The sequence below is a fragment of the Piliocolobus tephrosceles genome, chromosome 16 (genome assembly GCF_002776525.5).
Source record: "Piliocolobus tephrosceles isolate RC106 chromosome 16, ASM277652v3, whole genome shotgun sequence".
NCBI classification, from domain to species: domain Eukaryota; kingdom Metazoa; phylum Chordata; class Mammalia; order Primates; family Cercopithecidae; genus Piliocolobus; species Piliocolobus tephrosceles.
In genome coordinates this window covers 57,129,603-57,145,721 of record NC_045449.1, presented here as the reverse complement: position 1 = coordinate 57,145,721, position 16,119 = coordinate 57,129,603, and the positions used below count along the sequence as shown (strand labels likewise).

Genomic DNA, 16,119 nt, shown 5'->3' with positions numbered 1-16,119 from the left:
GGGAACATCACATACTGGGGCCTGTTGGGGGATTGGGGAGCAAGGGGAGGAACAGCATTAGGACAAATACCTAACGCATGCGGGGCTTAAAACCTAGATAATGCGTAGATAGGTGCAGCAAATCACCATGGCACATGTATACCTATGTAACAAACCTGCATGTTTTGCACATGTATCCCAGAACTTAAAGTAAAATTATAAAAAAAAAAAAAAAAAAGGAAAAGAGCTCAATGTCACTGATCATTAGAGAAATCCAAATCAAAAGCACAGTGAGACACCGTGTCATAACAGTCTGAAAGGCTATTTATAAAAAGCCAAAATATAACAGATGCTGGTGAAGCTGTGGAGAAAAAGGAAGACTTATACACAGTTGGTGGGAGTGTTTTCCACAATCAGTTCAAACATCGTGGAAAACAGTGTGGCAATTCCTCAAAGACCTAAAAACAGATCTGCCATTCAATCCAGTAATCCCATCACTGGGTATATACCCAAAGGAAGATAAATTGTTGTCATAAAGACACATACACACATAGGTTCACTGCAGCACTGTTCACAATAGCAAAGACATGAAATCAACTTCAATGTCCATCGATGGTGAACTGGATAAACAAAATGTGGTACATATACACCATGGAATACTATGAAGCCACAAAAAAGAACGAGATCATGTCCTTTGCAGGAACATGGATGAGGCTGAAGGCTGTCATTCTTGGCGAACTAATGCAGGAACAGAAAACCAAATGCCGCATGTTCTCACTTATAAGGGGGAGCTAAATGACGAGAACACATGGACACATAAAAGGGAACAACAAACACTGGGGCCTACTGGTGGGAGGAGGCAGGAGGAGGGAGAGGATTAGGAAAGATAATGAATAGATACTAGGCTTAATACTTGGGTGATGAAATAATCTGTACAAGAAACCCCCATGACTCGTACCTATGTAACAAACCTGTACATGTACCCCTAAACTTAAAATAAAAGTTAAAAAAAAAATCCTGTTTCATAGAACTTGTTGGAGTACTCCTTTACAATGTGGAAAGATACACCTCTATTCTAAAGTGGAAAGACAAACCTTAATGCAGACTAAAAAAAGATTTTCAATCATTTTATTACTTTTATGGGGGTAGTTTCATTTTAATCAAAATCAGAAGAAAAATATGTCAAACTGAAATATGACTGCAATTTGTATATTCCTTTAAATAAAATTAGAAAGCATGATGTGACATGTTTTTAACAATTATTCCAGGAAAACAAATCTGATTCTTTTTCTGAAATAAAGTACAACACTGTGGATATAATAATCACAAATTATAAAGGCTTGCCAAGCAGGTCTGCAGAAACATAAGGAAAGCTTATCTGCCCAAGTTAGCTTTCCTTTCTTGATAATGTGTTTTCAGTTGTATCCTAAGCCATACAATTCATTTGTAAACAATAATCAAGACAACATGTTACTTTTTGAGAGAAGATTATTGTTTAGGGACTCTAAATTCTGAAAATTCTGAATTAAAGTTATTACTAGTTTTAGCATACTTTACACTGCTAAGTAAACACCTTGCTTCTTATGGCTCAATGTACCCAGCTGGATGGCATGTTCTAACCATTTAGACTGCTAAAAGGAAAGGTCTTGAAAAATAAAGATGACTTCAAGGAACTGAAATACTAACATCATAGCATCTTCATCAATGGACAAACTCCAGCTTAAATATTAATGTAAACAATAAGTTAAGACATTATTTGCAAGGAATATGAAATTAGTATTTTTAGAAATTCATTATTCAGGTAGAGCTCTTCCTAAAGATTTAGGTAAGCTTTGGGAAAATCTCTGAATGTGCTTTTGTTGTTTCACTGAATGTTTCAGCTGAAGATCAATGTAATGGAAAATATCTTTGTTGCATTCCAGGTAAAACTGGTATTTGTAAACATCAAGCTCACCAGAATGTATCTGTTAAACACTTTATTAAATCTTCAGATACTAGAAGCAGATAGGTGCTATCACATATCAACAGAACTCAACATAAAAGTTTCCCAAAACTTTCACTGCTGAAATCTGTCAAATAATTTTGTTTTCTATATAGTATAACATCTATTATTCAATGGTTAGTATGCAGAAAATAAAGTCAACAATGTCAGTATGCTTTTTAGTAATGAGATGCAAAATGATGCCAATGTGGCAGATTTTCAATCAAATCTGAAGGTCCATATAGATCAGTAGTTCTGTCCAATCTTCTTTATTATGGCTGTGCATTCTGGTCGGGGCATAAATCAATTATTTGGTCTCTTGATCAAATTTGTTCAGGCTTTAGATGTAATCAATCTAAAATAGTGCTTGATATATTTCCATTTTCTGGACTGTAAATACACAGTTGCATATGCCATGCAACTGGTATACAGCAAACTGAAGAACTGGCAAGCAGGATGGACAAAAGGACTGGGAACTAAAAGTATGATTGAGGCTATCAACTAACTGCTGTTGATGGGAGGTATGGTAATTGTTGCAATACAATCAATTATTTTATGCTCCTATTTGCTTAGCCATCACTGAAAAACTGTTAGCATAATGATGGCTAGAGTGGACAGCGGACACGTACACATTCCTTCCCGTGGGAATTATGCACGTGGCACTATACTGCTTAGAGCAGGGAACAGGACAACCAGGGAGGAAGAGAGCCAAAGAACGTTGAAAATAATCCGTAAACACACTTTTGGTAGAGATAGAGATTGCTAACATACCAGAGAAAGGAGACTACCTGTTAAAAGCTATCAGAGACAGTTTGGTTCATTTTGAGCACACCAGAGAGACAGAAATACCAATAAGAGGCTCCTCAACTAGAACATTATTATAACAAAATGAAAATCTTTAAAAAGATCCAGTGCCAGCCTGGAGAAGCATGTAGCATGCCACAAAGCAGGTAAGGCAACAGGTGCCTGAGTGAGAAAAGGATAGGTTATGCAGAACTTGCTAGGCCAGGATCATAGGCACTTTCTAAAAGACCAAGATAATAAAAGTATTGCATGTTACTAGAAATGGTCACTAAAACAAAAATGAAAAAAAATCCCTAGCAAAATACAGCTTGAGTATCCCTTATCTAAAATGCTTGGGATCAGAAGTGTTTTGAATTTCAGAATTTTTTGGACTTTGGAATATTTGCACATATATAATGAAAAATCTTGGAGATAGGACTTGGGTCTAAACAAGAAATTCATATGTTTCATACACACCTTATACACATAGCCTGAAGGTAATTTTACTCAACATTTTGTGAAACAAAGTTTTCACTGTAACCCATCACATGAAGCTAGGTGTGTAATTTTCCGCTGTGGTATCATGTTGGCACTCGGAGTTTTGGATTTCAAAGCATTTTAGACTTTGGATTTTCGGATTAGGAATGCTCAACCTGTACATGATGATCAGCACAGCTCACCTGCAATATTCACTTCTGAAATTCAAGATCTTAAAAAGGTCATTTCCCCCATTACCACAGCCCCTTTACATTTGTCTTCTTTCAGAATTTCGAGGAACTAATGCTTACAAATGTTGATAATTACACAATGCCTGTCTATGAGGAGTACAATGTATTTGTGTTTATCTTTCTCTAGACACAGCAGAAATGAACTGGTCACATGCTAAAATGATCATTTCACTTTTTAAGGGAGGTTTAAGTAAGTATGGGAATAGGAAACAAAGGAACTTTTTGGCTTTTTCCCATTTCCATCTGTTCCCGGGCATCCTTAAAGCCCTTCTGTGGTTCTAACCTCTTAAATCCTGCTGTGTGCGAGCACCACCCATACTCTGTCTTGGCATTCGTAGAGAAGTTCTCAAAGGTGTATGTCTCTGCTCATCCAGGTAAGCAAGGTCTTCCAAGTGGGCAGAGCTGGTGGCTGACAAGAAAGAAAAGTTTAGTTAGAATATTCAAGTTCAGAAAATGTCTTTCAGCTAATCTGTATCTCCAGAACTTTGGAATCAGGGCTTACTCCAGCCAAAAAATATATATGCAAAATATGTAATACATATAAAATACATGTATTTTACACCTTTAAAAATCCAAGTAAGTGGTTTGTAAAAAATATTAACCCTTCGTTTCACTTGCTACTTTAAGACAGTACATAATAAACCTGTGCTTGCTAAGAGGTTCTATAACCTTAAACAGAGGGATTAAATATTTCCTATTCAAAAAGCAAAACAAGCTAAGCAAATAAACATAAACCCTTACTTCATATAAGAAATAGATAATGGTAGATGTGGAATTTAAAATGAAAAACAAAATGCTAGTCCAAAAGCTTAAAATGCCATCTTGCCTCTGAATGTTTGGATCATGAAAACTGCAGAGACAGTAACAAAAAGGAAGTTTCTTTATCATCAAAAGAAATAGTAAATGGATTTTTACTAAAAACTGAGTGAAAGAAAAAATTAATTTTACAAAAATGATTCAAATTATAAGAAATACCAGAGTATCCATTTTATTGTTTGAAAATATTAGCTACCAGTGGCTTGTGCTAGTAATTCCAGGACTTTGGGAGGCTGAGGAGGGTGGATCGCTTGAGCTCAGGAGTTCAAGACCAGCCTGGGCAACATGGCGAACCTCCGACTCCACAAAAACGCACAAAAAAATTTAGCCGAGCATGGTGGTGTGTGCCTGTAGTCCCAGCTACTCAGGAGGCTGAGATGGGAGGATTGATTGAGCCTGGGAGGTCAAGGCTGCAGCGAGCCATGATCATGCCATTGCACTACAGCCTAGGAAACAGAGAGAGAGACCCTGTTTCAAACACAACAGCAACAACAAAAACACAAAAAAAGGAAGAAAATATTAGCTACCAACTTATTACTAACAACTGGTTTGAGTTGGTGAGAGTGAAAAAAAAACCCTAAGATTATCTTTTCACGGCTTCTGGGCCTCAAATGTTTTGCCACCAAATACCTGGGGAGTATATTTCTGTATATGAGAAATTGTAAGATGTGTTGAGATTACATGGTCATTTGCCTCAAAGACTTTATCCAAAATTTTAATCAAGAAATCCAATTTTGCCACCAATGACATATACTACCTTACCTAATAGCTGATTATAAATAAGCTATTCAATATAAACTAAGAAGGAAAACAGGAAGGGGAGACAGCTCAGAATTCCCTCAGCATAAGGAAACAAGAATTACGACAGTAAGTAAACTTACATCTCCAACCTCATATATAAGTTGTTTATGATGACTGACATTGGGTACTGATATTCATTTGTTAATCTGTTCACTCACTTAACAAATATAACAAAATTGTTAAAAAAATGTCAGCACTGTGCCATAACAATACTTTTACCATAGTTTCTAATCAGTGTATAGGAAAGAAAAAAGATGAGCAAGGAAACATTTTACTAAAGAATGTAGCAGACAGCAGTCAAAAGAATATTTTATTAAAATTACTGGAATGGAATGGACCTTAAGGGCTGTCCCATCCAACACCTGTGTATTGCTCAACTCTGTTATCTCTTTCAATGTAGTTGTATAGCTTATGCCTGAACATTTCCAATGGTGGGAGCACACTATCTCTTGATACACCATATTTAAACTTTGCATAACTCTTGTTATTAGCAATATGGTTCTGTTTCTCTACCTCTTACCCTCTCTTTCTCTTGATGGTATAGATGATTCTTCTGCTTATATCAAAAAGAAGAAGGAATAATCTTTTTGAAAGTTTTTTACTAAGGTGCAAAGAACTAAAAGGAATGAACACATATTTATAAAACACCTGTAATGTGCTGGGTAGTGTGTAACATGCTTTTCTTGAATTATGGCTTTTATTTTAAAGGGAAAACAATCAGAAAGTGTAACAATGAAGACACTCTGTCCAGTCTTTTAAGAGAAATGCATGGGCTACTTGCCTGGAGAGATGCTTGGAAGATTCTTATGTCTTTGCTAAGAATCCCTATGGGTAATTTTTGGCCTCTCCCATATTAGGACAATAATATTAGGATAGTCTGAGCACAACTATTCCCCTACTTTTACTAAAACTACTACCACAAGTATCATCTCCCTTCCCTTCATAGATATTTTCAACATAAATATTACCTAAAATTTACTAAGTAGTTACAAAACATTAGTCATACATGAATCCTTTGTATTAGGATATCCTACTTTTCACAGATACAGATTCCAATTCATATGTATTCCACAGCAGCTCTGAAAATGGGTCATTAATCCCAAACAGAGGCCACACCATTGGCCCAGGGAGACAAGTCAGTTGATTAAGAAGACTGATATAGATTGAGTATCCCTTTCCTGAAATAACTGAGACTAGAAGTATTTTAAAATTTTGAATTTTGGGGGAGATTATGAAATATTTACATTATACTTACTGGTTTAGCATTCATAATCCAAAAATTTGAAATCTGAAATGCTCCAATGAGTATTTCCTTTGAGCATCATGTCAGCACTCAAAAAGTTTTTTTTTCCCGTTTCAGATTAGGGATACTCAACCTGTAACTGATTCTAAGCAGAAGCTTTCACCAAAAATCTTCCTCTGCACAAGGACTACACAGAGCTCAGAAACTGTTCCAACTATTGAAACAGAGTAAACTCTTGATATCATGACATTGAGGGTATGGTAAATATATTTGGGAGTGATGTTGGCAACAGGAGAAGGAAATGAATTCCTGGTTTTTTTTTTTTTTTGAGACAAAGTCTCATTCTGTCGCCCAGATTACAGTGCAGTGGTGTGGTCATGGCTCACCGCAGCCTTGACCTCCCAGGCTCAGGGTCTCCTCCCACTTCAGCCTCCCAAGTAGCTGGAACTACAGGCACACACCACCATGCTCAGCTAATTTTTAAAAATTACTATTTGTAGAGACAGGGTCTCTCTTTGTTGCCCGGGCTGGTAACGACTAATTTGCTCTTTTCCTGTGCCTCTCCAATGCCAGCAAGTCACACACACTATTAGCAGCTTCCTTTCCATATAATACTATAAAAACAGGTACTTTCTCAACACAAAAAGTTGAGAAATCTTTTAACTTTATACCATCTCCCCAAATTACTCAATTACATAACTTTAATATTACAATGAAGCTTTCAATCCATGTTCTCAACATTCAAGACACAATGATAACCCAGTTTCTCCTTGCAAAGGCAAGGTGATACACTTTGGTGGCATTTTGCTTGGTCATAATAGTCTAACAAAGGCAGTGGAAGGGAGCTACTGATTATCTCTGCATTTGCTGCTCCCCAAAACATGCCTGTAGCAAACTGAAATACTGACCCCAGTTCTTCAGCCTCTCCTATATACATGCTCTTTCTCATCTGTCTTTGCAGTTCTCCCCACCAGACCTTGAATCCCATTTTGCAGTAATTCCCACTAGAGGTTGAGCACACTTCCCTGCCCTTGACTTTGGGTTTGATCATTTAACTTGCTTTAACTAATGGTGTATCAGTAGATGTGATACAAGGAAGGATTTAAAATGTGTTTGTGGAATTGGGCTTGTCTTTTTTGGTTCTGCCAACACTATGAAAGAATATGTTCAGTTAGCCCACTGGTCCAAGGAGGACAGAATAAGGTGGATCTGGAGGCAGTCTCCAGCTTGGAGCCAAACCTAACCAAACTGCCTAGACCAATCAATCCTTAGTTAACCTGAGATGGGTGAGTAAAAATAAATAATTATGTTAAGCTGCTATATTTTTGTATAGTTTGTTACACAGCATTATTGTACCAATAGCAGAGTGATACACCTGTTGATCTTTCAACATCTGAGTATGGCTTAGGCTGTAGTATTCTAATAGCTCTACGTGAGCAGGGACTATGTCTTATTTACATTCTATTCTCAGCAAATGCATTATGCCTGGCATAAAATAGGTCCTCAAAAAATGCTTATTAAGTTAATTTATTGAAAGGGGACCAAGGGCTGTTTGGGTAAAGTATGGTTTCAAGAATAAGCTGGCTGACTTTCTTTTGAATTGTATCTACAAAGGCAGAGGAAAATTCTTTCCTGTTCTATAACATGGTAGATTACACTAGCTTTATTTTGTTTAAAAGGTAGAATCAGCTAATTTCAAGAATAAATACAACGAAAAATAAACAACTCAGATTTGATTTACAGAAAAATCAAAGTGATATTCTGTGAAATATAATTGGCACATTTTATGGTACTTTAAGCTTCAAAAAACATTTTTATAATTAAGTGTTTGAACCAACTTTTATATATAATGTAACTCTGAAATGCCCAATTGTTTTACTGACACTTTGGACCGGTTATCATAAAGAGTGCCAGGATGTGTCCTGTCTGCTCAAGATCTCTGCTTTTATTTGATCTTCATTTAGTTACAATATGTAATTATCCTACTTTTCTATCTTAAATAAGCAAGATTTACAGTAAAAGCTCTTTTTAAAAGATTTCTTGGCAGGCTGAAAATTCAGAGTCAGCTCATCACTATTAATAAATGCAGAGTTTTATATTTTACAACATTAATGTTCTTCTTTGTGCTCAACTATGATAAGAGCTGATTAAAATGTGCTTAACAATACACACGTTTTATATTTCCTGTCTTAGTTATATCCAGGTCTACTGGAAACCCAGCTAAAGGAATTTATCCAATTGTAGATATAATTTCTATAAGGAAATAAATATTTGAAAGCTAGTGTAGGGAACTTAAACTAAGAAAGGGAAGTCAGATGCCACATTTTACACCAGAGAGAGTAAAAGAGTACCAAAAGTATTTAAAAAATATTTATCTCAGCATTCTGAAGTTAAAACTACCCGGAAGAGATAAGTATCTAATCCATTATTTTAAAACATTAGAAACAATGACAAAACCATCCCTATTGCTATTCTAATGTTTCTATGAATTCTTTGTCTTCTCTGGGGGTTGAGAGGAGCTTAGGCCAACACTCAGGGGTGGCTCTGGCCCATAGTTGTTTCTTATGCTTAATCCAGTGCCTCTTGCTTTAACCAAAGTCTGTTTTCTTTTGTTTGATTCTTTATCAGTATCTATGTAGCTACTAAAAAAAAAAGAGAACTACTAGCGATTCAGACCCACCAAGAATGAAGATTTAGGACATCCTACCAGGGAAAGAACCCTGGCTAGATGTGGTACTGGCTTAGGGCAAAGGACACATGGGATAGGCAGATGAAAAAAGTTACAAATATCAGCTGGGTGCAGTGGCTTGCGCCTGTAATCCCAGCTACTATGAAGGCTGAGGTGGGAGGATCTCTTGAGGCCAGGACTTTAAGACCAGCCTGGGCATCAAAGCAAGAGCTCATCTCTGAAAATTAAAGAAAAAAATATTGATTGGGTGTAGTGTGCATGTCCGTAGTGCCAGCTACTTGGGAGGCTGAGGTGAGAGAACTGCTTGAGCCCAAGAGTTTGAGGCTGCAGTGAGCACCACTGAACTCCAGCCTAGGCGACAGAGTGAGACTCTGTCTCTTAAAGAAAAAAAAAAAAAAAAATCAATCTCAGTTTCATAACTAGCTACAGAAATGAAGACTTCAGCAGCTATGCATATTTTGTTCCTTTTGTTATATATATATGTGTGTGTGTGTAATACTAATTTATTCTTTCTCGCCTCCTTTCCCTAATTTTATAAATGCAAGTTTTGATGTAAATTAACTTTCCAATTTAGTTTTTAGATAACAAACCATTCAGATAGGACTGTACCAGAGTTTGAGGAATAATTAACATAGCCAGAGATGGATAGTGTTATATCATCCAAACACAGTTAAAGTGACTGTTGGAGCTAGCCTCATTTTGGAGAAGTAAATATGTCTTCAATTACATGAAAGATACTTGCATCTTGTTAGGTTAAAATACAGAGTTTGTTGTGCTGAAAATGTTTGGAGTTTCAAACATGTATAGTTTGGAAGCTCCAATATATATATAGAAGGGTGAGTATGGATGCTGGTTAGCCAAAAAGACGGACTTTGTTAATTGTTAAGGTTATTGGAAAAATAATCTGCCCCTTCCTGTTCCTATCAGCATTACCCTAGTCTTACTTGTTCAGCCAAGCATTGGCAGTTCATTCCATTAGCAGCAGTTGAATCTAGTTTGCAGTTTTTCCAAGGGAGGCGGGACTAGTTTCATCTCACGTCTTCAGAGATACCGGCACTGGGTGACCAGTGCCTTGTCCTCAGAGTCTGAGTCTAATCTCCAGAGTCCTTCTTGGAGCCCTTCTATTAGCCTCAGCTGAGCAGGATCCCCTTCATGGAGATGTAAAGTGTCAGCTTTGTGAGGCCTTTCTTCCAAGCTTGTATGGTTTAACAATTCTTGCCTCTTTTTGTTTCCTTAGGCCCACAGGTGGTAACTACTTCCTGCAGTTGCTAAATCCACGACACCTCAAGGTTTTCCTATTACCTTTTCAGTTCTTTAAACCTAGTTAATGATTTTTTTTTTTTTTTGAGATAAACTAGTCACTCTGTCACCCAGGCTGGAGTACAGTGGCACAATCACAGTTCTCTGCAGTTTCAATCTCCTGGGCTCAAGCCATCCTCCTGTCTCAGCCTCTGAAGTAGCTGGGAGGCTGAGGTAGGCACACACTGCTGTACCTGGCTAGTATTTAAAAACAATTTGTTTTGTAGAGATAGGGCCTTACCACATTGCCCAGGCTAGTCTTGAACTCCTGGCCTAAAATTATCCTTCCACCTTGGCCTCACAAAGTGCTGGGATTACAGGTATAAGCCACCGTGACCAGCCAACAATTATTTATATTATCAAATTCAACCCTTATTCTGTTAAAATAAGTATGTGGTTTCTGTCTCCTGACTGGCCCCTAACTGACACAGGATAGAAAAGAACTGAGCATCAGTCCCTTTCATATACGTGATATTGATAATAAAGCAGTATCACAGAATGTAGATGCAAAAGAAATCTTTTTCTTTTTTTTCCTGAGACAGGGCCTCATTTTGTCACTCAGGCTAGAGTGCAAGGGTGTGATCTTGGCTCACTGCAACCTCTGCTTCCCAGGCTCAAGCGATTCTACCTTAGCCTTCTGAGTAGGCATGCACCACTACTCCTGCCTAATTTTTTGTAGAGATGGTTTCGCCATGTTGCCTAGGCTGGTCTTAAACTCTTGAGCTCAAAGTGATCAGCCCAGCTTGGCCTCCCAAAGTGCTGAGACTACAGGTGCGGGCCATTGCACCCAGATGAGAAATCTTAAAAGATCACCTAGTATAAACACCAGCAAACTATAATCTGTGGACCAAATATGGCCTGCTACCTGTTTTTGTTAATAAAGCTTTACTTGAACAGAACCCTGCTTATTCATTTAAATACAATATCATTTATATCAGAGCTAAGTAGTGATGCAGGCCAAGTGGCCTGCAAAGCCTAAAATACTTACTAGCTGCCTTTTAATAAAAAATTTACTGACTCCTGATCCGTTCAAATCCTCTCATTTTCTGATTAGGAAACAGTGGAGTGACTTATCTAAAGTAATTCACTTACTGACAGCAGAGCAGCCCAGAAAGCCAGGTATCCTGACTCTCAGCACGGTGAGTGCATCCTTCCTTCCCACTTTACAGCTAAACAGATTTAAATCTCTTTTTAAAAGCTTATTTTTCATTCCTTATTCATCTTTGTCACTTTCTTTTAATTCTGTTTTATGGCTTCAAAAGGCAGTAATAGAGACCTTGCTAATGAAAAGTAATGTACCCTGTATATCATATACTAATAAATCACAGCTCTCTGCGCTTGAAATATTTTCTGCAGTAAGAAATGAAATAAAAACAAACAAACAAAAGCCCCCAAAATACTATTTTTCATAGGAAAGTGAAAATAATTATAGGGTACTTTTTAAGCTGATAAATTGAAGAGTGATTTGAAAAGAAGATTAATGAAAATAAGTATTTTCTATTCACATTAAAACAAAATTCAAATAAAATCTTAACAGCTAGGTGAGTGACAGAAATTTTTGGTCATCATTATGGCAATATTAATGGCACAGTATATAATTTCAAAGCAAGGTTCTAGGAGAGTTCATTTATTAAAATGGCTCACACTAAAATGGTTTGACACGTTTTAATTAAAAGAGAATGTATTTTTCAATAATAGTAAGTAAAAATGATAATAGAAATGTATAAAATGGAGTGCAGCAAAATGCTGTATTAAGAAAAAAAGTCTACGAGGGGAGGCAGAACAAGACAGCCAAATAATACTCTCCAACGATCGTTCCCCTGTCCCCCTGCAGGAACACCAAATTGAACAACTGTTCACATAAGAAAGCACCTTCATAAGACCCAAAAATCAGGTGAGCAATCCTAGTACCTGGTTTTAACATATTAAAACTTTGGGTGCATGTGACCTAGTGAGACACCAGTTGGGGTGGCCAAGGGAGTGCTAATGTCACCCCTCCACTAACCCCAAGCAGTACAGCTCATAGCTCTGGGAGACTCCTTTCTTCCACTTGAAAAGAAGAGAGGAGACAGTAAAGAGGGCTCTGTCTTGCAACTTGGATACCAGTTCAGCCACAGTAGAATAGGGCCGCAGGAAGAGTTGTGGGGCCTCTATCTCAGGCCCTAGCTCCCAGAAGACATTTCTAGACACACCCAGGGCCAGAAGGGAACCTGCCACCTTGAAAGGAAGGACACAGTACTGGCAGGATTCATTACTTGTTGACTAAAGAGCCCTTGAGCCTTGAATCAACAGCAGTACTCACACAGCACTTGCCACGGGCCTTGGATGAGACCCAGGGCCATGCTGACCTTAGGTGTGACTCTGTGTATTCCGTTTGAGGGAGGACTCCTGCTTGAGGAAAGGAGAGGCAGGAGCGAAAGGGGTTTTGTATTAAGATAGGATACCAGCTTAGCCACGAGGGTAAAGCACCAAGAGGGCTTCTGGGTTCCCCAATTCCAGGCCTTGGCTCCTGGATGGTATTTCTGGACCTGCCTTGGACCAAAGGGGAGCCACCTACCCTGAAGGGAGAGGCCCAGGCCTAGCAGCATTCACCACAAGCTGAATGAAGAGCTCTTGGGCCTTGAGTGAATATTAGCAGTAGCCAGGCAGTACCTGCCATGGGCCTGGGGTGGTGAGACTCCTTCTACACGAGGGAAGACGAAGGGAGAGTGGGAAGGACTTTATCTTGTGGTTTTGATGCCCGTTCCACTGCACTAGAATGGAACACCAAGTAGATTTCAAGGTTCCTGACTCCAGGCCCTGGCTCCTGGACAGCATTTCTGGACCTGCCTTGGGCATTAAAGAGGAGATGGAGAGAGACTGAGGTAGAATGTTTATTCAAAGGGATAACAACAGAGAACTAAGAGAAATATTATCAATATTCAAGTAAAAGAAGATAATAGAACACCAAGCAGATTCAACCCAAATAAGACTATCTCAAGGTACTTTCCCAAAGGTGAAGGATAAAGAAAGGATCCTAAAAGGAACAAAAGAAAAGAAACAACACACAAAGGAGCTCCACTACATCTGGCAACAGACTTCTCAGTGGAAACCTTACAGGCCAGTAAAGAGTGGCATGACATATTTAAAGTGCTGAAGGGGAAAAAAAATTCTACTGTGGAATAGCATATCCAGGGAAAACATCCTTCAAACATCAAGGAGAAACAAAGGCTTTCCCAGACAAACAAAAGTGAAGGGATTTCATCAGCACCAGACCTGTGCTACAAGAAATGCTAAACAGAGTTCTTCAATCTGAAAGAAAGGACATTAATAAGCAATAAGAAATTATCTTAGGTACAAAACTCATTGTAACAGTATAGTTCACAGACCACTGTAACTGTGATTTATAAACTACTCATATCTTCAGTAGAAAGCCTAAAAGTTGAACCTATCAAATATAATAACTACAACAACTTTTTAAGACATAGATAATGTAAGACATAAATAGAAACAATAAAAAGTTAAAAAGCAGGGGAGAAGAAGTTAAAGTGTAGAGAGTTTTTATTAGTTTTCTCTTTGTTTATTAGTTGGTTTGTTTTTGCAATCAGTGTTAAATTGTTATCAGTTTGAAATAAATGGGTTATAAGATGTTATCTGTGGCTGGGCATGGTGGCTCACGCCTGTAATCCCAGCACTTTGAGAAGCCAGGGCAGGGGGACTTAGCTGAGCATGGTGGTGTGCACCTGTTGCCTCAGTTATTCGAGAGGTTGAGGTGGGAGGATCACTTGAGCCCAGGAGGTGGGGGATGCAGTGAGCTAAGATCACGCCACTATACTCCACCCTGGGTGACTAAGTGAGACCCTATCTCAAAAACAAAAACAAAAACAAAAACCAGATGTTATACGCAAGCTTCACGGTAATCTCAAATCAAAAAGCCAACAACAGATACACAAAAAATAAAAAGCAAGAAATTAAAACATAATGCCAGAAAAAAACCACGTTCACAAAAAGGAGGTCAGGAAGGAAAGAAAGAAGCAAGACCACAAAACAATGAGAAAACAAATAACGAAATGGCAGGATTAAGTCTTTCCTCATCAATAACAACATTGAACATAAATGGAATAAACTCTGCAATCAAAAGACACAGGGTGGCTGAATGGACAAACAAACAAAAAAACAAAACAAGACCCAATTATCTGTGGCCTACAAGAAACACATTTAACTTACAAAGACATACACAGACTGAAAATAAAGGGATAAAAAAGATATTCTGCGTAAATGGAAATAAAAAAAGGAGTAGCAGATCACGAGGTCAGGGGATCGAGACCATCCTGGCTAACACGGTGAAACCCTGTCTCTACTAAAAAATACAAAAAAACTAGCCAGGTGAGGTGGCGGGTGCCTGTAGTCCCAGCTACTCCGGAGGCTGAGGCAGGAGAATAGCATGAACCCAGGAGGCGGAGCTTGCAGTGAGCTGAGATCCGGCCACTGCACTCCAGCCTGGGCGACAGAGCAAGACTCCGTCTCAAAAAAAAAAAAAAAAAAAGGAGTAGCTATACTTATATTAGACAAAATAGATTTCAAGACAGAAACTATAAAAAGAGACAAGAAGGTCACTACATAATGATAAAGGGGTCAATTCAGCAAGAGGATATAACAATTGTAAATATACATGCACTTAACACTGGAGCACCCAAATATATATGCACCTAACACCCAATTATTATTAGAGCTAGATAGATAGACAGACTTGAATACAATAATAGCTGGAGACCTCAACACTCCCACTTTCAGCATTGGACAGATCATCCAGACAGAAAATCAAAAAAAAGTTGGATTTAATCTGCATTATAGACCAAATGGATCTAATAGATATTTACAGAACATTTCATCCAATGGCTGCAGAATATACATTCTTCTTCTCAGCACATGGATCATTCTCAAGGGCAGGCCATATGTTAGGTCACAGAACAAGTCTTAAAGAATTTTAAAAAAAACAACCATATGAAGTTTCTTCTCTGACCACAGTGGAATAAAACTAGACATGAGTAAAAAGAGAAACTCTGGATACTATACAAACACATGGAAATTAAACAATATGCTCCTCATGATCTGTGGGTCAATGAAGAAGTTAAGAAGGAAATTAACGGATTTCTTGAAACAAATTAAAATTGAAACACAACATAGCAAAACCTGTAGGATATAGTGAAAGCAGTACTAAGAGGAAAGTTTATAGCAGTAAGTACCTACATCAAAAAGGTACAGGCTGGGAGCAGTGGCTCATGCCTATAGTCCTACCACTTTGGGAGGCTGAGGCAGGTGGATCACTTGAGGTCAGGAGTTTTGAGACCAGCCTGGCCAACGTGGTGAAAATCGAAAAATTAGCCGGGTGTGGTGGTGGGCATCTGTAATGCCAGCTACTCGGGAGGCTAAGGCAGGAGAATCACTTGAACCTGGGAGGCAGTGGTGGCAATGAGCCGAGATCACACCATTGTACTCCAGCCCGGGTGACAAAGTGAGACTCTGTCTCAAAAAAAATAAAAAGAAGAAAAAAAAAAGAAAAGTCATATAAACAACTTACTGATGCTTCTTAAAGAACAAAAAGAACAAAGCAAACTAAACCCAAACTTAGTAGAAGGAAGGAAATAAAGATTAGAGCAGAAATAAATGAAATTGAAACAAAAAATACAAAAGATCAACGAAATGAAAAATTCTTTAGGAGAAGATAAACAAAATTGACAAACTTTTAGCCAGACTAAGAAAAAAAGACCCAAATAAATTAAATCAGAGATGAAAATGACATTATAACTGATACCACAGA

At 38.0% G+C, this 16,119-nt stretch overlaps 1 protein-coding gene across 3 annotated transcripts in view; it reads right to left on the bottom strand.

Annotated features, from left to right (window-relative positions):
- The window catches only part of TANC2 (tetratricopeptide repeat, ankyrin repeat and coiled-coil containing 2), a 469,283-nt gene that overhangs the window by 159,354 nt on the left and 293,810 nt on the right, over nucleotides 1-16,119 (bottom strand). For all 3 annotated transcript variants that reach the window (XM_026448069.2, XM_026448070.2, XM_026448071.2), the window contains exon 8: nucleotides 3,755-3,880. In XM_026448069.2, the coding sequence (XP_026303854.1) occupies nucleotides 3,755-3,880 (126 nt within the window). The remainder of the gene's footprint in view (nucleotides 1-3,754; nucleotides 3,881-16,119) is intronic.